Raw genomic sequence first — 22,474 nt, 5'->3', positions numbered from 1 at the left:
GTTACATCTGGGCGTGTATTGTGTGCGTTACATCTGGGCGTGTATTGTGTGCGTTACATCTGGGCGTGTATTGTGTGCGTTACATCTGGGCGTGTATTGTGTGCGTTACATCGGGGCGTGTATTGTGTGCGTTACATCGGGGCGTGTATTGTGTGCGTTACATCGGGGCGTGTATTGTGTGTGTTACATCGGGGCGTGTATTGTGTGTGTTACATCTGGGCGTGTATTATGTGTGTTACATCGGGCCGTGTATTATGTGTGTTACATCTGGGCGTGTATTATGTGTGTTACATCTGGGCGTGTATTATGTGCGTACATCTGGGCGTGTATTATGTGTGTTACATCTGGGCGTGTATTATGTGCGTACATCTGGGCGTGTATTATGTGTGTTACATCTGGGCGTGTATTATGTGTGTTACATCGGGCCGTGTATTATGTGTGTTACATCGGGCCGTGTATTATGTGCGTACATCTGGGCGTGTATTATGTGTGTTACATCGGGGCGTGTATTATGTGTGTTACATCTGGGCGTGTATTATGTGTGTTACATCGGGCCGTGTATTATGTGTGTTACATCTGGGCGTGTATTATGTGTGTTACATCTGGGCGTGTATTATGTGTGTTACATCGGGCCGTGTATTATGTGTGTTACATCGGGCCGTGTATTATGTGCGTACATCTGGGCGTGTATTATGTGTGTTACATCGGGGCGTGTATTATGTGTGTTACATCTGGGCGTGTATTATGTGTGTTACATCGGGGCGTGTATTATGTGTGTACATCTGGGCGTGTATTATGTGTGTTACATCTGGGCGTGTATTATGTGTGTTACATCTGGGCGTGTATTGTGTGTGTTACATCGGGGCGTGTATTATGTGTGTACATCTGGGCGTGTATTATGTGTGTTACATCTGGGCGTGTATTATGTGTGTTACATCTGGGCGTGTATTATGTGTGTACATCTGGGCGTGTATTATGTGTGTTACATCTGGGCGTGTATTATGTGTGTTACATCTGGGCGTGTATTATGTGTGTACATCTGGGCGTGTATTATGTGTGTTACATCTGGGCGTGTATTGTGTGTGTTACATCTGGGCGTGTATTATGTGTGTACATCGGGGCGTGTATTATGTGTGTACATCGGGGCGTGTATTGTGTGCGTTACATCTGGGCGTGTATTGTGTGCGTTACATCTGGGCGTGTATTGTGTGCGTTACATCGGGGCGTGTATTGTGTGCGTTACATCGGGGCGTGTATTGTGTGTGTTACATCTGGGCGTGTATTATGTGTGTTACATCTGGGCGTGTATTATGTGTGTACATCTGGGCGTGTATTATGTGTGTTACATCTGGGCGTGTATTATGTGTGTTACATCTGGGCGTGTATTATGTGTGTTACATCTGGGCGTGTATTATGTGTGTACATCTGGGCGTGTATTATGTGTGTTACATCTGGGCGTGTATTGTGTGTGTTACATCGGGGCGTGTATTATGTGTGTACATCGGGGCGTGTATTATGTGTGTACATCGGGGCGTGTATTATGTGCGTTACATCTGGGCGTGTATTGTGTGCGTTACATCTGGGCGTGTATTGTGTGCGTTACATCGGGGCGTGTATTGTGTGCGTTACATCGGGGCGTGTATTGTGTGTGTTACATCTGGGCGTGTATTATGTGCGTTACATCTGGGCGTGTATTATGTGCGTTACATCTGGGCGTGTATTATGTGCGTTACATCTGGGCGTGTATTATGTGCGTTACATCTGGGCGTGTATTGTGTGCGTTACATCTGGGCGTGTATTGTGTGCGTTACATCTGGGCGTGTATTGTGTGTGTTACATCTGGGCGTGTATTGTGTGTGTTACATCTGGGCGTGTATTGTGTGTGTTACATCTGGGCGTGTATTATGTGTGTTACATCTGGGCGTGTATTATGTGTGTTACATCTGGGCGTGTAATGTGTGTTACATCTGGGCGTGTTATGTGTGTTACATCTGGGCGTGTATTATGTGTGTTACATCTGGGCGTGTATTATGTGTGTACATCTGGGCGTGTATTATGTGTGTTACATCGGGCCGTGTATTATGTGTGTTACATCGGGGCGTGTATTATGTGTGTTACATCGGGGCGTGTATTATGTGTGTTACATCGGGGCGTGTATTATGTGTGTTACATCGGGGCGTGTATTGTGTGTGTTACATCGGGGCGTGTATTATATCTGGGCGTGTATTATGTGTGTTACATCGGGGCGTGTATTGTGTGTGTTACATCTGGGCGTGTATTATGTGTGTTACATCGGGGCGTGTATTATGTGTGTTACATCTGGGCGTGTATTGTGTGTGTTACATCTGGGCGTGTATTGTGTGCGTTACATCGGGCCGTGTATTATGTGCGTTACATCTGGGCGTGTATTGTGTGCGTTACATCGGGGCGTGTATTGTGTGCGTTACATCGGGGCGTGTATTGTGTGCGTTACATCTGGGCGTGTATTATGTGCGTTACATCGGGCCGTGTATTATGTGCGTTACATCGGGCCGTGTATTATGTGCGTTACATCGGGCCGTGTATTATGTGTGTTACATCGGGGCGTGTATTATGTGTGTTACATCGGGGCGTGTATTATGTGTGTTACATCGGGGCGTGTATTGTGTGTGTTACATCGGGGCGTGTATTATATCTGGGCGTGTATTATGTGTGTTACATCGGGGCGTGTATTGTGTGTGTTACATCTGGGCGTGTATTATGTGTGTTACATCGGGGCGTGTATTATGTGTGTTACATCTGGGCGTGTATTGTGTGTGTTACATCTGGGCGTGTATTGTGTGCGTTACATCGGGCCGTGTATTATGTGCGTTACATCTGGGCGTGTATTGTGTGCGTTACATCGGGGCGTGTATTGTGTGCGTTACATCGGGGCGTGTATTGTGTGCGTTACATCTGGGCGTGTATTATGTGCGTTACATCGGGCCGTGTATTATGTGCGTTACATCGGGCCGTGTATTATGTGCGTTACATCGGGCCGTGTATTATGTGTGTTACATCGGGGCGTGTATTATGTGTGTTACATCGGGGCGTGTATTATGTGTGTTACATCGGGCCGTGTATTATGTGTGTTACATCGGGCCGTGTATTATGTGCGTACATCGGGCCGTGTATTATGTGCGTACATCGGGCCGTGTATTATGTGTGTTACATCGGGCCGTGTATTATGTGCGTACATCTGGGCGTGTATTATGTGTGTTACATCTGGGCGTGTATTGTGTGTGTACATCGGGGCGTGTATTATGTGTGTTACATCGGGGCGTGTATTATGTGTGTTACATCTGGGCGTGTATTATGTGCGTACATCTGGGCGTGTATTATGTGTGTTACATCGGGCCGTGTATTATGTGTGTTACATCGGGCCGTGTATTATGTGCGTACATCTGGGCGTGTATTATGTGTGTTACATCGGGGCGTGTATTATGTGTGTTACATCGGGGCGTGTATTGTGTGTGTTACATCGGGGCGTGTATTGTGTGTGTTACATCTGGGCGTGTATTATGTGTGTTACATCGGGGCGTGTATTATGTGTGTTACATCTGGGCGTGTATTATGTGTGTTACATCTGGGCGTGTATTATGTGTGTTACATCTGGGCGTGTATTATGTGTGTTACATCGGGGCGTGTATTATGTGTGTTACATCGGGGCGTGTATTATGTGTGTTACATCTGGGCGTGTATTATGTGTGTTACATCGGGCCGTGTATTATGTGTGTTACATCGGGGCGTGTATTATGTGTGTTACATCGGGGCGTGTATTATGTGTGTTACATCTGGGCGTGTATTATGTGTGTTACATCGGGCCGTGTATTATGTGTGTTACATCGGGGCGTGTATTATGTGTGTTACATCGGGGCGTGTATTATGTGTGTTACATCGGGGCGTGTATTATGTGTTACATCTGGGCGTGTATTATGTGTGTTACATCGGGGCGTGTATTATGTGTTACATCTGGGCGTGTATTATGTGTGTTACATCTGGGCGTGTATTATGTGTGTTACATCGGGCCGTGTATTATGTGTGTTACATCGGGCCGTGTATTATGTGTGTTACATCGGGCGTGTATTATGTGTGTTACATCTGGGCGTGTATTATGTGTGTTACATCGGGGCGTGTATTGTGTGTGTTACATCGGGGCGTGTATTGTGTGTGTTACATCGGGGCGTGTATTATGTGTGTTACATCGGGCCGTGTATTATGTGCGTACATCTGGGCGTGTATTATGTGTGTTACATCTGGGCGTGTATTATGTGTGTTACATCGGGGCGTGTATTATGTGTGTTACATCGGGGCGTGTATTATGTGTGTTACATCTGGGCGTGTATTATGTGTGTTACATCGGGCCGTGTATTATGTGTGTTACATCGGGGAGTGTATTATGTGTGTTACATCGGGGAGTGTATTATGTGTGTTACATCGGGGAGTGTATTATGTGTGTTACATCGGGGAGTGTATTATGTGTGTTACATCGGGGCGTGTATTATGTGTGTTACATCGGGGCGTGTATTATGTGTGTTACATCGGGGCGTGTATTATGTGTGTTACATCGGGGCGTGTATTATGTGTGTTACATCGGGGCGTGTATTATGTGTGTGTTACATCTGGGCGTGTATTATGTGTGTGTTACATCTGGGCGTGTATTATGTGTGTTACATCTGGGCGTGTATTATGTGTGTTACATCTGGGCGTGTATTATGTGTGTACATCGGGGCGTGTATTATGTGTGTACATCTGGGCGTGTATTATGTGTGTTACATCGGGGCGTGTATTATGTGTGTTACATCGGGGCGTGTATTATGTGTGTGTTACATCTGGGCGTGTATTATGTGTGTACATCGGGGCGTGTATTATGTGTGTTACATCTGGGCGTGTATTATGTGCGTACATCTGGGCGTGTATTATGTGTGTACATCGGGCCGTGTTTACTTCTTTTACTAGCTGGGCGTTCTGATGAGAAGTATCATCCACTTCTCTTCAGAACGCCCAGCTTTTGGCAGATCACGCTGTGACGTCACTCACAGGTCCTGCATCGTGTCGGACACATCGGCACCAGAGGCTTCAGTTGATTCTGCAGTCCATGTAGCTACTTACCTGCAAACGCCGATGCTGCTGCAGAATCAACTGTAGCCTCTGGTGCCGATGTGTCCTCGCTCGTCTGACACGATGCAGGACCTGTGAGTGACGTCACAGCGTGATCTGCCAAAAGCTGGGCGTTCTGAAGAGAAGTGGATGATACTTCTCATCAGAACGCCCAGCTAGTAAAAGAAGTAAACACGCCCCGATGTACACACATAATACACGCATATTGTCCCGCATATAACGTATATAAGTGTCCCGCATATAACGTATAGAAGTGTCCCGCATATAACGTATAGAAGTGTCCCGCATATAACGTATAGAAGTGTCCCGCATATAACGTATAGAAGTGTCCCGCATATAACGTATAGAAGTGTCCCGCATATAACGTATAGAAGTGTCCCGCATATAACGTATAGAAGTGTCCCGCATATAACGTATAGAAGTGTCCCGCATATAACGTATAGAAGTGTCCCGCATATAACGTATATAAGTGCCCCGCATATAATGTATATAAGTGTCCCGCATATAATGTATAGAAGTGTCCCGCATATAATGTATAGAAGTGTCCCGCATATAATGTATAGAAGTGTCCCGCATATAATGTATAGAAGTGTCCCGCATATAATGTATAGAAGTGTCCCGCATATAATGTATATAAGTGTCCCGCATATAATGTATATAAGTGTCCCGCATATAATGTATATAAGTGTCCCGCATATAGTGTATATAAGTGTCCCGCATATAGTGTATATAAGTGTCCCGCATGTAATGTATATAAGTGTCCCGTATATAATGTATATAAGTGTCCCGCATATAATGTATATAAGTGTCCCGCATATAATGTATAGAAGTGTCCCGCATATAATGTATATAAGTGTCCCGCATATAATGTATAGAAGTGTCCTGCATATAATGTATATAAGTGTCCCGCATATAATGTATATAAGTGTCCCGCATATAATGTATAGAAGTGTCCCGCATATAATGTATAGAAGTGTCCCGCATATAATGTATATAAGTGTCCCGCATATAATGTATATAAGTGTCCCGCATGTAATGTATATAAGTGTCCCGCATGTAATGTATATAAGTGTCCCGCATATAATGTATATAAGTGTCCCGCATGTAATGTATATAAGTGTCCCGCATGTAATGTATATAAGTGTCCCGCATGTAATGTATATAAGTGTCCCGCATGTAATGTATATAAGTGTCCCGCATATAATGTATATAAGTGTCCCGCATATAATGTATATAAGTGTCCCGCATATAATGTATATAAGTGTCCCGCATATAATGTATAGAAGTGTCCCGCATATAATGTATAGAAGTGTCCCGCATATAATGTATATAAGTGTCCCGCATATAATGTATATAAGTGTCCCGCATATAATGTATATAAGTGTCCCGCATATAGTGTATATAAGTGTCCCGCATATAGTGTATATAAGTGTCCCGCATGTAATGTATATAAGTGTCCCGCATGTAATGTATATAAGTGTCCCGCATGTAATGTATATAAGTGTCCCGCATATAATGTATATAAGTGTCCCGCATATAATGTATATAAGTGTCCCGCATATAATGTATATAAGTGTCCCGCATGTAATGTATATAAGTGTCCCGCATATAATGTATATAAGTGTCCCGCATATAATGTATATAAGTGTCCCGCATATAATGTATAGAAGTGTCCCGCATATAATGTATATAAGTGTCCCGCATATAATGTATATAAGTGTCCCGCATATAATGTATATAAGTGTCCCGTATATAATGTATATAAGTGTCCCGCATATAATGTATATAAGTGTCCCGCATGTAATGTATATAAGTGTCCCGCATATAATGTATATAAGTGTCCCGCATATAATGTATAGAAGTGTCCCGCATATAATGTATATAAGTGTCCCGCATATAATGTATATAAGTGTCCCGCATGTAATGTATATAAGTGTCCCGCATGTAATGTATATAAGTGTCCCGCATATAATGTATATAAGTGTCCCGCATGTAATGTATATAAGTGTCCCGCATGTAATGTATATAAGTGTCCCGCATGTAATGTATATAAGTGTCCCGCATGTAATGTATATAAGTGTCCCGCATATAATGTATATAAGTGTCCCGCATATAATGTATATAAGTGTCCCGCATATAATGTATATAAGTGTCCCGCATATAATGTATAGAAGTGTCCCGCATATAATGTATAGAAGTGTCCCGCATATAATGTATATAAGTGTCCCGCATATAATGTATATAAGTGTCCCGCATATAGTGTATATAAGTGTCCCGCATATAGTGTATATAAGTGTCCCGCATGTAATGTATATAAGTGTCCCGCATGTAATGTATATAAGTGTCCCGCATGTAATGTATATAAGTGTCCCGCATATAATGTATATAAGTGTCCCGCATATAATGTATATAAGTGTCCCGCATATAATGTATATAAGTGTCCCGCATGTAATGTATATAAGTGTCCCGCATATAATGTATATAAGTGTCCCGCATATAATGTATATAAGTGTCCTGCATATAATGTATATAAGTGTCCCGCATATAATGTATAGAAGTGTCCTGCATTTATTTGCCGAGGCAGTAAATTTACGCGTCGTCGTTTGACAGCTGTCAAATGACGACACGTAAATGACAGGTCTGCACAGTACGTCGGCAAACCCATTCAAATGAATGGGCAGATGTTTGCCGACGTATTGTAGCCCTATTTTCAGACGTAAAACGAGGCATAATACGCCTCGTATACGTCTGAAATTTGGCCGTGTGAACCCAGCTTAACAGTGGTTTCTTTCTAATAGACTGAGGGAATTTATTAAGAGCTGCATTCAAGACGCCAGTCAATCTAAAGAGCGCAGGATGTGCACGCCTCTTAATAAATTAGGTGAATCTTTGGCTGACGGAGGGCCAGAAAGTCAAACCTACTACAGCCCTGCCCGTTTCCTCTAAGCCCCACCTACTTTTTAATAAAGAAGCTTGAGCGCAAATGCCATAAAAGTTGTGGTTTTATTTTTTTCTGAAAATTGTAACATTTCTACACCAGAAAACTAGTGCACAACCAATGAGAAATTCCCCCTCAGGCTATGTTCACACGCAAACATAAAATACGTCTGAAGTTACGGAGCGGTTTTCAGGCGAAAACAGCTCCTGCATTTCAGACGTAATGGCAAGTGCAGGCATTTTTCGCGGCGTCCATTACGGATGTAATTGGAGCTATATTTCAATGGAGTCAATGGAAAACGGCTCCAATTACATCCCAAGAAGTGACAGGCACTTCTTTGAGGCGGCCGTCTTTTGACAGCGGTGCGTAAAAAAAAAAATCCCGTCTGCACAGAACATCGTAAGACCCATTGAATTCAATGGGCAGATGTTTGCCGACGGTTTGGAGCAGTTTTTTCGGTCGTAATTCCAGGCGTAAAACGCCTGAATTATGTCCGTAAATAGGGCGTGTGAACATACCCTTAATGCGCTTCAGTTCTTCACCATTTTTAAGATCTCTACTTGCGGTCAGTGTACAAAAACATTGTTAACATCCTAAGACCGGGTTCCCACGTATTATAAAAAGTCCCACAAAGAAATGCAGTGTGGAAATTCTGCAGCAAAGTCAATGAGATTTTGAAACTCACGCCTACGATGCGGGAAAAAAAACGCACAAAAGTCGTACAGAACGTGTTCTGCGGTGCGACTTCAAATTCCGCAGTCTGTGCAGAGATGCTGCGTGTTTTGTCCATAGACTGCAACGGGGAGCAGAAATCCTGCAACAGATTTGTTGCAGTTTTTAGGCCGGGATCCCACGGGTCAGATAATCACGCAGCGTGTCCGGTCTGGAACCCGCAGCACATTCTGTCAGAAAAATGGGTTTTTCATACGGACTTTCCGCTGTGGAAGAAAAAGCTCATACTTACCCCCTCCATGTTCTCTGTGCGTAGTGCGGTCTCCTACGATGACGTTGCCGGCCAAGTGACGCTGCAGCCAGTGATCGGCCTGATTGGCTGCAGCGGTTACATGGAGGCCGGACTGCAGGAAGGAGTCGGCATTCTTGGTACGTATGATTTTTTGTTTGTTTTGCGTAGTTGCGATTTTTGTGCCGTAATACGCCGCACAAGTCGCAACAACTGCATTCTTTTAGCTAACGGAAAGCTATGGTTTCTGTTTGGTTTCTGTTCATGGGTTGCCCCGATGGAAAGGTCTGACAGAACCCATAAACGGAACCCAACGCTGATGTGAACGAAGCCTTAGGGCCTGTTCACATCACCGTTTGCTTTCCATTCCGTCGGAGGTTTCTGTCGGGTGAACCCCGCAACGTAAAGTGAAACCACCGCTTCCGTTTCAGTCACCATTGCTCAATGGTGACAGAAACATTGCTAATGGTTTCCGTTCGTCATCATTCCGGCAGGTTTCCGGTTTTCCCACGGAATCAATAGCAGAAACCTCCGACGGAACCCCGGGACGGAAATGAACGGTGATGTGAACAGGCGGACGATAAGCGGATATTGAAAATTGTGATAATTGAAAGTTGCAGAACTTTTCATCACACAAGGATTAAGAAGTAAATAAATAAAACAAATCAGAAGCCAATAGTAACCAAGTAAATGAAAAAAAAAAATCTGTCTAAACTCCTGCAGCTCATTGCTCCCCAGCCTGCGGCTATAGCGAGCGAGGTTATTGGAGGATTTTGCACGATGCCGTAGACTTGTTCTCATCCAGTCGTGGACCAGTCACATCTACACATACAAGCTGCTCAAACTTCAAACATGAAAGATTAGAAAGATTTTACATTTTTCTAAACAATCAGTGGATCACGTGAAGTGCGGCTGGAGGAGGATCTGCCATTGTCCACAACACGGCGCACTGAGGGTGAGGGGCGCACTGAGGGTGAGGGGAGCACTGAGGGTGAGGGGAGCACTGAGGGTGAGGGGAGCACTGAGGGTGAGGGGAGCACTGAGGGTGAGGGGAGCACTGAGGGTGAGGGGAGCACTGAGGGTGAGGGGCGCACTGAGGGTGAGGGGCGCACTGAGGGTGAGGGGAGCACTGAGGGTGAGGGGCGCACTGAGGGTGAGGGGCGCACTGAGGGTGAGGGGCGCACTGAGGGTGAGGGGCGCACTGAGGGTGAGGGGCGCACTGAGGGTGAGGGGCGCCGCACAGGTGGGGGTACTTTGTATTTCTGCAGCGTATGTTTACAATGTAGATCTACAGGGAAAACATTGCACGAGAACTAGCGGTGGAATATTTTACACGTGTGAGCACCCTGTAATGGTGGACGGAGCTGAAGGTACAAAACCCCACACACCTCTGGCTTCGATCTTCATATTCGCTCCTCGTTTGCAGCGACTGTCACGACCTTCTTGTATTTTCTTTTCTGCAGAGTTCAAAAAATCTTATAAAATGAACCTCTACGTGCGGGACGAGGCGTAGGGCAGATCTTAGAAGAAGCTGCTGCCACTTGGACCCTCCACCAGGTAGAGCGGATACACAGGGATCCGTGTGATCCCCAGCCCTCAATATAACACCGTGTATCAGCTCTGCCAGACACATCAGTCTATATTATGTGATATTGATGGGGGTCCGGGGCCCATTGTGCCTCATACCATCGTTCTTCCCACGGATTGCTTCACCATGGAGGAAGACGGCACAACCGCCATGTAAAGCAGCTGCATTTTACCACCCACATGACTGCAATTCCAGGCTCAACCAATCAGGAAGGGACTTGCGGTTGTAATGCGGACAGTAAAATGAAGCTGCATTATGACTGTCTGAATGAAGCCCAAGGCCTTGTGCACACAACTAATTATTTCTAGTGGAGAATCCAACATGTATGCGGATAGTCCACAGCAGAAATGGGAGGCTGACCATTGTGGCTTCCGACACCTCTTTCCTGGAGGAATACAGCGCAGGAACTGCTTCAAGAAGAGACTAGAGACTCGTTGAACATTGACATCTATGGGAGCCTTGTTACCAACGGAATTCACGCGGATTCAGGAATGGAAAACACATTGGAATCAGCGTGAAATTCCATAGTGTGAACAGGGACTTAGTGAGATACAACTTATTGACTAAAAAATAATTCTTCAGATGGAAGGGACTGGATGCATCTATAGACGCCAACAGCCGGAAACCGTAACCAATCCCCGAAGGGTCGGACAGGATTATCAGAAAAATCACCAAGACCGGTCAATGCCAAAACTGCGCCGCCATCCATCAGAAGCAGCAACGGCGATGAAATGACAAGACTCACAATCTGCCACATCCAGCATTTATTAGAGACGACACAAGGGGGGGGAGGGGATGACCCAAGTTAGCACGCATTCTCATTAGTAGTCCATGAAACCCAGTCTGAAAACTGGACACAAAGAATATAGCAGAAAAAATAAAAATACGAAATGAGGAAACAACAGACGCCTCGACGGAGTCAAACTGCTCGCAACTAAACGTCTACAGCGAGGAAAAGAAAACCGTAACAAATAAACGGCAGCAATAATGTGATTGTGATACCGGCTTCACGGTCGGATGACGCGCCACGCTGCTCGCAAACAGGAACAAACTTAAATAGAAATTTTTGTTTTTCTTGACACCGCAACGTCGACTATGCGACAGGATTATCGTTATAGCACAAACTTCCGTAAATGGGGAAAAAAAAAAAAAATTGTTTAGTAGAATTTACAGCGTCTCAAGATAAACCGCCTTTATCCGGGGAAATCTTCCGCTATGTCTGACGCCTACGAGATGTAACTAGAAAACGTACTACTGCGGAACATGACGGGAGCTTCAACTCCTTGTACATTGGGCACGAACCATTTTCTCTCTTCTTTTTTTGTTGGTTTTTTGTTTTGTGTGTTTTTTGTGGTTTGTTTCTTAATTGCTGTAACATTGTCCTTCGGGGGGCTGCGGAAGTTTCATATTTTCTTTGGACATCATTAGACGCCGCAGTTCTTGCAGGACGACTTTGATGCTATAGGAATTCTGCCATTTTGCTAGAACGGAGATGGCTCTGGGATCCACCTGGAGCAAAAGGAAAAAGGGGGGAAAAAAAAGAAAACACAAGGGCAGAGGTCAGAGTGGAAATCCAGACTTCAGTCACATAATATAGACCCTGGACATTTGTCATTCCCACCGACCCCTGGGAACCCTCAAAATAAAGCTCCAGTTATGATCGTCTGTCATGCTGCCCTCTAGTGTCGGAATATGATATCACATTTTGTAGGTTGCAGCGGTAGAAACAGTTTAGAATTGAAAATTAGCAAAACCAAAGAAATGATTATCGACCTAAGTAGAAAAACGGAAACGGTGGCGCCGGAGTCTATTTGTGATCAGGAAGTGGAGCGGGCGACATCTTATAAGTATTTGGGAATATACTCGGATGGAAAGTTTTAAATGGATAGAGAATACGGAGAAGGTGCATAGAAAGGCAATGAGTCGGATAGATTTCTTAAGGAATCTGCGCTCCGGAAGGAGAGATTCAGACCATCTTTTATTCCTGCTGCACTTTATAATATGTGTGATGAGGAATTAGTAGGATTATCTGTAGGTTTGTGGATTTTTTTAGGTGTATAAAATATTTGTATTATATTTTACGTATTGTAAATGGTGGAATTTCCCCTTGGGGATAAATAAAGTTGTATCTATCGATCTAGTGATCACCGCCCGATGTCGTCATGACCACCGTCTGCATGGACTGACGGTCTCTCTGCTGATCTGATATTACCTTCCCGCACAGTCAGTCATGCTGGAACCCCTGTTATTCTGTAGTGATTGTCGTACAAATCAGATTAGAAGAGTGCGATCGCCGGCCCTCCGCTTCCCATTTAGAACAGTTTTGGGCAGAACTCCATTTGATGCCATATAAATATAAGATGTGAGGAGCCGACGTCCCGTCTCGTTCTTTACTTTCTTTGGATCTTATGTCACATTTTCTTCTGTGGGAGATCGGACACTTTTGCTTGTTATTTTTGGTCCATCACTATTGACAGCTGAGTGACAGTAGCCGGAAGCCGCCATGTTTGCGGACACACAGGACAGGGGCACGGCGGCTCCATACAATGAGGGACACCACTACTTGTGAGCTGAGCCAGCGAGACGGATACAAGAAGCGACCGCTATGTGACTCGATTTACAACACTCATCGGAAGGGCAGAGATTTACATCACAACGAGTCTCCGGTTCTGCATTATTCTATTTAATAGACTGGTACGAGCTCTGCCATCCCGACCCCTGCTCATACACCCCCCACTAAGGTGCCCAGTCCTTGTGCAGCTCCTCAGCTCCCATGACAAGATCCTCACCGTCCACATCCATCAGTCACGGAGGTGGTAATTTGGGGTCAGACAGGCAGCGGGCGTGTTGCCATGGGGACAGAGGAGCAGAGAAGTTGCAGGCCCCGGGTGTGTAGCTCCTCCGAGGTCCTGACCTCCTCCATCATCTGCTCAGTGCCCACAGGTGACGTATCAGGGAGAAGCCTCCTACTCACCACACCGTTAGAATTATTCACGCCATTCATATTAATTTTCGTTACAAATTTGAGGAACGGAGGAGATTCCGGGTATTTCGGGCCACACTCTATTTTAAGGCTGTATATCCGGTTTTCATAAATTGTCTGAAAAAGAAAAAAAATGAATTACAGTCAACGTGACAAGCCGAGCCCCAAACATAGAAAATGCACAAAAATAGGTTTTTAAATATCCCAGCACTGCCACTTTTAATCCGATTTTGTTTCAGATTACAATGGTCTTCTCCACGTGTTGCAGGAGATCAGCCATGTCCCCCTCCTCCTCCTTCATATCCTCTGTCTGGCTGTAAGGAGCCCTCCCCCTCGTCTGAGCCCTGCCCCTTACCTGCCAAAATTGTAAGAGATCAGCAGGATGTTAACCTGTTCCATGCAGGATTTCTACAGACGAGTACTGCGGCCATGTTTGCTACTTTTCGTTTAACGTCTCACAGGAGGACTGAGGATTCAGCAGATTTACCGCACCATACACACTCCTTTAGACTTGATTCACACATGCAGTTTTCTGGTGCAGTTTTTTTTTCAAGCCATTGTCAGGAAGGAGTATAAAGTAAGGAGTTACACTGATCGCCTCCTGAAAGGGTCTCCAAAAAAACAACATCACCGGACACGGCATAAAAACGTGAATCAAGATCTGCACAGAAGCATTAAAAGGAAAACTCATTAGCAACCAATTGACAACATACGAGGCAAAGTTCACATCACTCAAAAACGTAGGACGTCGCCCCAGCAGTTTTCTCCCTGTTGTCTCTAAGGCCCGGCAGGATCACCGCCGCCCCAACATCATAGGCCAATCACCTCGTTACTGGGGTAAATATGACAGATGGCGGCGTCCGTGTGTATCGACCTTATACTTACTCTAGGGGGTCCAATAATCATACCAGTCCATCTTGTGAGGGTCATGTCCTCATCATCTACCAGACCCCAACTAACGGTTCCATCACCAACTCCTTTCTGACCTTCTTCAAGTTCTTCCAAAAGCCGAAAATTACGAGGAACTTTGACACCTAAAAAGAGAAAAAGAAAGATCAGGACGACGTCCTCCGCTGACTGAGCTGGTTACCCGAGAACAAAGGGGTTACATGAGGGGTCGCATCATAGCCTGGGACAATGAATTACCCGACTACATCCCTCCCGAAACAACACAAGGAACATTACAGGAGCCAATGTGGGGGCCGACAAACACAGCAATGCGGCTGCTGCCATTTCTCCGGCCCAAATCGGATTTATCATCACGTTGCTCTTTGGCGCATTGGGCAGTGACCCCACCAGCAGAATAGTGAGTGCAGCTCTGGAGTATAATCCAGGATATAACTCAGGATCAGTAATGTATGTACACAGTGACTCCACCAGCAGAATAGTGAGTGCAGCTCTGGAGTATAATACAGGATATAACTCAGGATCAGTACAGGATAAGTAATGTAATGTATGTACACAGCGACTCCACCAGCAGAATAGTGAGTGCAGCTCTGGAGTATAATACAGCATATAACTCAGGATCAGTACAGAATAAGTAATGTAATGTATGTACACAGTGACTCCACCAGCAGAATAGTGAGTGCAGCTCTGGAGTATAATACAGGATATAACTCAGGATCAGTACAGGATAAGTAATGTAATGTATGTACACAGTGACCCCACCAGCAGAATAGTGAGTGCAGCTCTGGAGTATAATACAGGATATAACACAGGATAAGTAATGTAATGTATGTACACAGTGACTCCACCAGCAGAATTGTGAGTGCAGCTCTGGAGTATAATACTGGATGAAACTCAGGATCAGTACAGGATAAGTAATGTAATGTATGTACACAGTGACTCCACCAGCAGAATAGTGAGTGCAGCTCTGGAGTATAATACAGGATATAACTCAGGATCAGTACAGGATAAGTAATGTAATGTATGTACACAGTGACCCCACCAGCAGAATAGTGAGTGCAGCTCTGGAGTATAATACAGGATATAACACAGGATAAGTAATGTAATGTATGTACACAGTGACTCCACCAGCAGAATTGTGAGTGCAGCTCTGGAGTATAATACTGGATGAAACTCAGGATCAGTACAGGATAAGTAATGTATGTACACAGTGACCCCACCAGCAGAATAGTGAGTGCAGCTCTGGAGTATAATACAGGATTATACACCTTACTATGGCACTCCCAGGAGCCCGTTCTCATGATCAGTGGGGGTCCCAGCGGTCAGACCCCCACCATCAGTTATTTTACACCTGCCCTCTGGATAGGTGATGAATATTGAAGAGGCATTATCTGAGCGGACACTTGACAAGGAGTCGTCTGCCGAATGCTGAAAACCCTTAAAGAAGCAGCGCCGTCCTCCCAGATACCCCTGGGAGCGCAGCGCTCTTCTTCCTGGCCGCCCCTGCGTTCCCGTTAGTTTCGGTGACCTGTATGAGCGCTCGGTGTCTATGACTGAGCCGGTATTAGATGTGGGGGGACGTGGCCGGCTCCTTTCGGGGTGTGAATACTTTTATTACTCCCATGCATCTAAAATAACAATTTCAGCAAATTTGCACATGGCGTGGATTCCGTTTTGTGTCTACAGCTCTTCTTCAGAGCGATGTGTCTCCATAGTAACAGGCAACAAACAAGCCCTGTGCAGTCTGCTCCTGAAGTCGGGGTTACACCTCCTTGATAAAGTTACGGCAGGGGGATTTAAGGCCCTTTTACACCGGCCGATGCAGTGATCGCCGATCAACAAGATCTACATGATCGGCGCTCGTTTGCTCCTGTCATGCGGAGCTATAGATGGGGAGGAGCGCTCGTTACTCCGCTCGCTCATCCCCGTACATTATTACCGTGTCAGCCGCGCGTCTCCTGTTTACACCGGACAATTATCGACAACGAGCGTTCTATGAACCCGATAATCGCCCCGTGTAAAACCCTCTGAACAGACGTCAGCGGGATCAGACTACACAGGGCTTGTTGGTTGTCTGTTACCATGGAGACACAGACCTGCACATTTATGACATGTTCTGCGGATATTCAACGTCACTGCGGGGGAGGGTCAGCAGCGTAGATGTAGCAGAACTGAACTTATCACTAAAATCCTATTATGCCTGACATCTCTATAGTCCTACGTAAGACCGCAGATAACATACTCAGCTATACTACATCTCATAATCTGCTACATCTGATCACACAGGCCGGGCCCAGCAGGGTCAGCTCTGCTACATCTGATCACACAGTCCGGGCCCCGCAGGGTCAGCTCTGCTACATCTCATCACACAGTCCGGGCCCTGCAGGGTCAGCTCTGCTACATCTCATCACACAGGCCGGGCCCCGCAGGGTCAGCTCTGCTACATCTCATCACACAGGCCGGGCCCCGCAGGGTCAGCTCTGCTACATCTCATCACACAGGCCGGGCCCCGCAGGGTCAGCTCTGCTACATCTGATCACACAGGCCGGGCCCCGCAGGGTCAGCTCTGCTACATCTGATCACACAGTCCGGGCCCCGCAGGGTCAGCTCTGCTACATCTCATCACACAGGCCGGGCCCCGCAGGGTCAGCTCTGCTACATCTGATCACACAGGTCCGGGCCCCGCAGGATCAGCCCTCGGGCTCCGGTGGGTCACACGGGGATGGACATTACACTGTGGCCCCATCTGTCACCCCTCCCCCTGCAGGGACCCGGACAGTAAGAGGCGCTGCGGTTCGTGCAGCGGGAGGGGCCCCTTGGGAGCTGCAGCAGGAAAGACGGCCGGTCACAGGGCGCGGCCGAGGCTGGGTGTGGGGCCCCTCTCTGTCCATATATCCGGGGCCCGGCCGGGTGCGTTGTGAGGAGACCAGGCCTCGGCCCTCACTGTGCCACGCCGGACACCGCTCCACCGAAGCCGAGCGGGCCGCCTCCTCCCCTGACACCTGCCGCTCCTCCCGGGGCTCCTTCTCCCTCTCACAGGCGACTTCCTCCCCGCTTCCCCCGTCACCCGACTCACTTGAGCCCGTGGTGGCCGCCATCTTGCGTTAGCTGTGCTCCGGAGCCGGCCTCTCGGTGACGTCACGGTAGGCGGGCTCCTCACAGCCCGCTGTCACAGGGGAGAGCGGGGCGGGGCCAGCGCCATGACTGACAGCGCTGGAGTCACCATAGAGAGCAGCGCGAAGATAGAGTGCCGCCCGGTGTAGTCCATTATGACAGCCATATTGGATGAGGGCAAATGAGCTATTCAGACACTTCCTGTCGTTCTAGAACCACAAGTTCCAGCATGCCCTGCGAAATTACACGTACAAACGTCTGGCATGGTATGCTGGGGTTTGTAGTTCTGCAATGGTGCAGGCCCCTGACAGAAAAGGGTGGGGACATTTCCCCTGTAGAGAAATACGACTATTCAGCAGCCGCCGCCAGCAAAGTGCAACACGACTGATAATGGTGACTAAAAACTGCACATAATCTCCCGGTGTAATGGCCGCCATCGTAAGACTCAGTTCACACGGCATATTTTACAAGCAGAAAAAGACGTAGCGGATTTAAAGAGAAATCAGGCGATTACGGGCGTATGGTCAAAACATTTTTCAATCTTAGCGCAAACTTGAAGCGTATTTTGAGGAGTATTTGTGAAGCGTCAATAGGAAACATTAGCTTGTAAAACGCTTCACGAAGTCGCACGAAATTTTTTTTTTACAGTGTTTTTTAATTCACCAGCGTAAAAATCATATGAACCGCAGGGCGCATTCCAAAAATGAATACGATAGGAAGCGGTTTGCAGGCGTGATACGAGCGTTTTACACACCTAAATACGCCTGAAAATAAGTTGTGTGAACACGGCCTTATAGAAATAAATCTGCTGCGGTAAAGTTGTCACCATAGTAACAAAAGATAAACGGCGCTCAATGCCATCAATGTAGCGCTGACACGTAGAGTCGGGCGCCATCATCGTAGTATCGGAAGTGCGCACTGATCGTCCTGCGGAGCAGAAAACGAGGGACGAGCTGATGTCATTTTTAGGATCAGTCAGGATTTTGTAGCGGATTGTAGAGGATTTTTACAGACGGACGTAGAACTCAAGAGCTTTCCTGCTGCCTCCTGACATTAAGGGGATGTTCACACGAGGGCGTCCGTACCGGCATGTGCAGGCGCTTGAACGCCGCATCCATTACGGACGTAATTGGCGCTGCTATTCATTGGAGTCAATGAATAACGGCTCCAATTACACCCCAAGAAGTGACAGGTCACTTCTTTGGCGCGGGCGTCTATTTACGCGCCGTCATTTGACAGCGGCGTGTAAATTACGCCTCGTGTGAACAGACAAACGTCTGCCCATTGCTTTCAATGGGCAGATGTTTGTCAACGCTATTGAGGCGCTATTTTCGGACGTAATTCGGGGCAAAAACGCCTGATTTACGTCCGTAAATAGTGCGTATGAACATACCCTAATACTGCGCTCTACCAATCATCCCCTCCTACAGTATATACCCCTCCTACATTATATACCCCTATTACAGTATATACCCCTCCTACATTATATACCCCTATTACAGTATATACCCCTCCTACATTATATACCCCTATTACAGTATATACCCCTCCTACATTATATACCCCTCCTACAGTATATACCCCTCCTACAGTATATACCCCTCCTACAGTATATACCCCTATTACAGTATATACCCCTCCTACATTATATACCCCTCCTACAGTATATACCCCTCCTACAGTATATACCCCTATTACAGTATATACCCCTATTTCAGTATATACCCCTCCTACAGTATATACCCCTCCTATAGTATATACCCCTATTACATTATATACCCCTCCTGTAGTATATACCCCTATTACATTATATACCCCTCATACAATATATACCCCTATTACAGTATATACCCCTCCTGTAGTATATACCCCGATTACAATATATACCCCTATTACAGTATATACCCCTATTACATTATATACACCTATTACAGTATATACCCCTCCTACAGTATATACCCCTATTTCATTATATACCCCTCCTACAGTATATACCCCTCCTATAGTATATACCCCTATTACATTATATACCCCTCCTACAGTATACACCCCTATTACAGTATATACCCCTATTACAGTATATACCCCTCCTATAGTATATACCCCTATTACATTATATACCCCTCCTACAGTATACACCCCTATTACAGTATATACCCCTATTACAGTATATACCCCTTAGTGGTGAGTGCATGTAGCAGAATGTTATCATGTCACTCTATGGGAGCTGTATATATCTGTGTCCCGGTGGGTGTGTGGACCCACTGGGCTGTACCACCGTAGCAGGATAGCAGCCGGCCAACAGGATACCAAGTCAAAGTCTATAGTTTGAATAAGGGTACCTGTGGTAATTCAGACAGTAGCGATGGTTAGGCTTGGATGGGACCTTGGCAGAAGGCAGACACCAGGCGCGGTGTAACACGGAAGGCATAGTATATGACACAACACGACTCCAACTCTCAATGGCACAGGAACAAGGTACCACGGGATACAGGTACGGAAACACGGAACTGGAAAACACTAAGGGACCATTTTCAAAGACTAACACGGGTAAACACAACAACGCTCAGGCAATGAGGGAAGGGGCAGTGCCCTTCTTATAGTCCAGGGTGATCATGGGCTAATTTGATATACAATTCAGGTACGCACGCACCCTACGGGACACAGCAGAGTCAAGCGAAAGTGAGCACAGGCGTCTCCTAAAGGAGGAGATACATGCCAGCACTCACTGATCCATTGCTGCGGCCGTTGGGGGGGGGGGGGTCAGTAATCCCGACGGTCCGCGGCCATGGGTGTCACAGTATCCACCCACTTACGCCAACTCCTCTTGGGGCCAGAGCGGGAGAGGAACTTCTTCAGGTGGGTAGGAGCATTGAGGTTCTCCTCTGGCTCCCAGGACCTCTCTTCTGGACCAGACCCCCTCCAATCCACCAAATAAAAAGTTCTTCCTTCTACTTTCTTGGTGTTCAGGATCTCCTTAACCTCTAATGTATCCAATGAACCGCTGGGGGCAACTGCAGGACTGGGAATCTTGGAGTAGCGGTTCAGAACCACAGGCTTCAGGAGGGAGACATTGAAGGAGTTGGGGATCTTGAGGGTTGGAGGCAGCCGAAGCTTGTAGGTGTGGTTGTTGGCTGTAAACTATTGCGAATGGTGTGGTTCTTGTAGACTCGCTTGTATGATTATTATACGAGAACTCTGCCCAAGGAAGAAGCTGCACCCAGTCATCATTCTGTCTGGAGATGAAGTGTCGTAGGTAGTTCTCCATGATCTGATTGATCCTCTAGACTTGACCATTGGACTGGGGTGGTAGGCTGAGGAAAAGTCCAACTTTACATCGAGGAGTTTACAGAGGGCCCTCCAGAACTTTGAGGTGAACTGAACCCCCCGATCAGACATGATATGCCAAGGTAAGCCGTGCAGGCGGAAGATGTATTGGATGAAGAGGTTGGCCAGTCGAGAAGCAAACGGTAGGCCGGTCAGCGGGACGGAATGAGCCATCTTCGAAAATCGGTCCACCACCACCCAGACCGTACTGCATCCAGTAGAGGGAGGCAGGTTCGTAACAAAGTCCATTGCTATATGCTGCCAGGGAGCATTGGGCACAGGCAGGGGCTGGAGCAGGCCAGCAGGTTTGGAGTGAGCCACCTTGTTAGCCGCGCACACCGTGCAGGACGAAACGAAGTCTTTGGTGGGCAGCGTGGGAAACCAGAAATAATGGGCAATCAGGTCTTACGGGCACCCGTGTGACCTGCCAGTTTGGAGCGGTGTCCCCAGCGGAGGATTCTCCCTCTGTCTGTCAGGTGCACAAAAGTCCTCCCCGAGGGAATGTCCCTTGCTTGCAGAGGGTTGACAGAGATAATGCAGGACTGATCGATAATATTTTGTGGAGACTCCATGGTGTCCTCTGTCTCGAACGATCTGGACAAGGCATCAGCCCTCTCATTCTTGTCGGTCGGGCGGTAGTGGAGCTCAAACTGGAACCGGGAAAAGAACAGCAACCACCTGGCTTGACAGGGGGGGTTCAGCCGTTGGGCCGTCTGGAGATAGGTGAGGTTCCTGTGGTCAGTAAATATCAGGATGGGATGAGCTGCGCCCTCTAGTAGAGGTCTCCATTCCTCCAGGGCAAATTTGATGGCCAGTAATTCCCGATCCCCAATCGAGTAGTTGCGCTATGCGGAAGAGAAGAGTTTAGAGTAATAGCCACATACCATTATCTTGCCTTTGGGACTTCTCTGGAACAGAAGTGCACCAACAGAGGAGGCGTCCACCTCCAACGAAAACCGTAGATACATCTGGATGATGGAGGGTAGAGGCTGACGTGAAGGCACTCTTCAAGCTATTAAATGCAGATTCAGCTTCTGTAGTCCACACCTTGGCGTTCATGCCTTTCTTGGTGAGGGTAGAGATGGGAGCGGTCAGTGAGAAGTTTGGGATGAATTGCCGGTAGAAATTGGCGAATCCCAAGAAACGCTGTATGGCCCTTGAGCCTTGAGGGCGTGGCCACTCCAGGACGGCCTTTACTTTCTCCGGATCCATATTGAGACCTTGGTCCGATATAATGTAGCCCAGGAAGGGTAGAGACTTTCTCTTGAACACGCACTTCTCCAGCTTGACATACAGGCAATTCTCCCTTAATCGCAGCAAAACTTGACGGACATGTCTCTGATGAGTCGTCGGGTCTGGGGAAAAAATTAAGATGTCATCGAGATAGACCACAACACAGACAGAGGAGATCTCGGAAGATGTCATTGACGAATTCTTGGAAGACTTCGGGAGCGTTACACAGGCCAAAGGGCATCACCAGATATTCATAGTGCCCGTCTCGGGTGTTAAATGCCAACT

General features: G+C 46.8%; 1 protein-coding gene across 1 annotated transcript; it reads right to left on the bottom strand.

Moving 5' to 3' along the window:
• Positions 1–11,375: 11,375 nt before the first annotated feature.
• On the bottom strand, positions 11,376–17,720 carry UBE2V1 (ubiquitin conjugating enzyme E2 V1). The gene is made up of 4 exons (XM_075846107.1): positions 17,592–17,720; positions 14,495–14,643; positions 13,601–13,726; positions 11,376–12,135 (listed from the first exon to the last, which is right to left on the bottom strand). Exons 1-4 carry the CDS (start codon positions 17,611–17,613, stop codon positions 11,989–11,991), a joined length of 444 nt encoding a protein of 147 aa, XP_075702222.1. The 5' UTR covers positions 17,614–17,720; the 3' UTR covers positions 11,376–11,988.
• Between the last annotated feature and the right edge of the window lie 4,754 nt (positions 17,721–22,474).

This window comes from Rhinoderma darwinii, chromosome 13 (assembly GCF_050947455.1).
Source record: "Rhinoderma darwinii isolate aRhiDar2 chromosome 13, aRhiDar2.hap1, whole genome shotgun sequence".
Lineage (NCBI taxonomy): Eukaryota > Metazoa > Chordata > Amphibia > Anura > Rhinodermatidae > Rhinoderma > Rhinoderma darwinii.
Note: the sequence above shows the minus strand (reverse complement) of the source record. Positions and strands in the feature narration are given on the sequence as shown.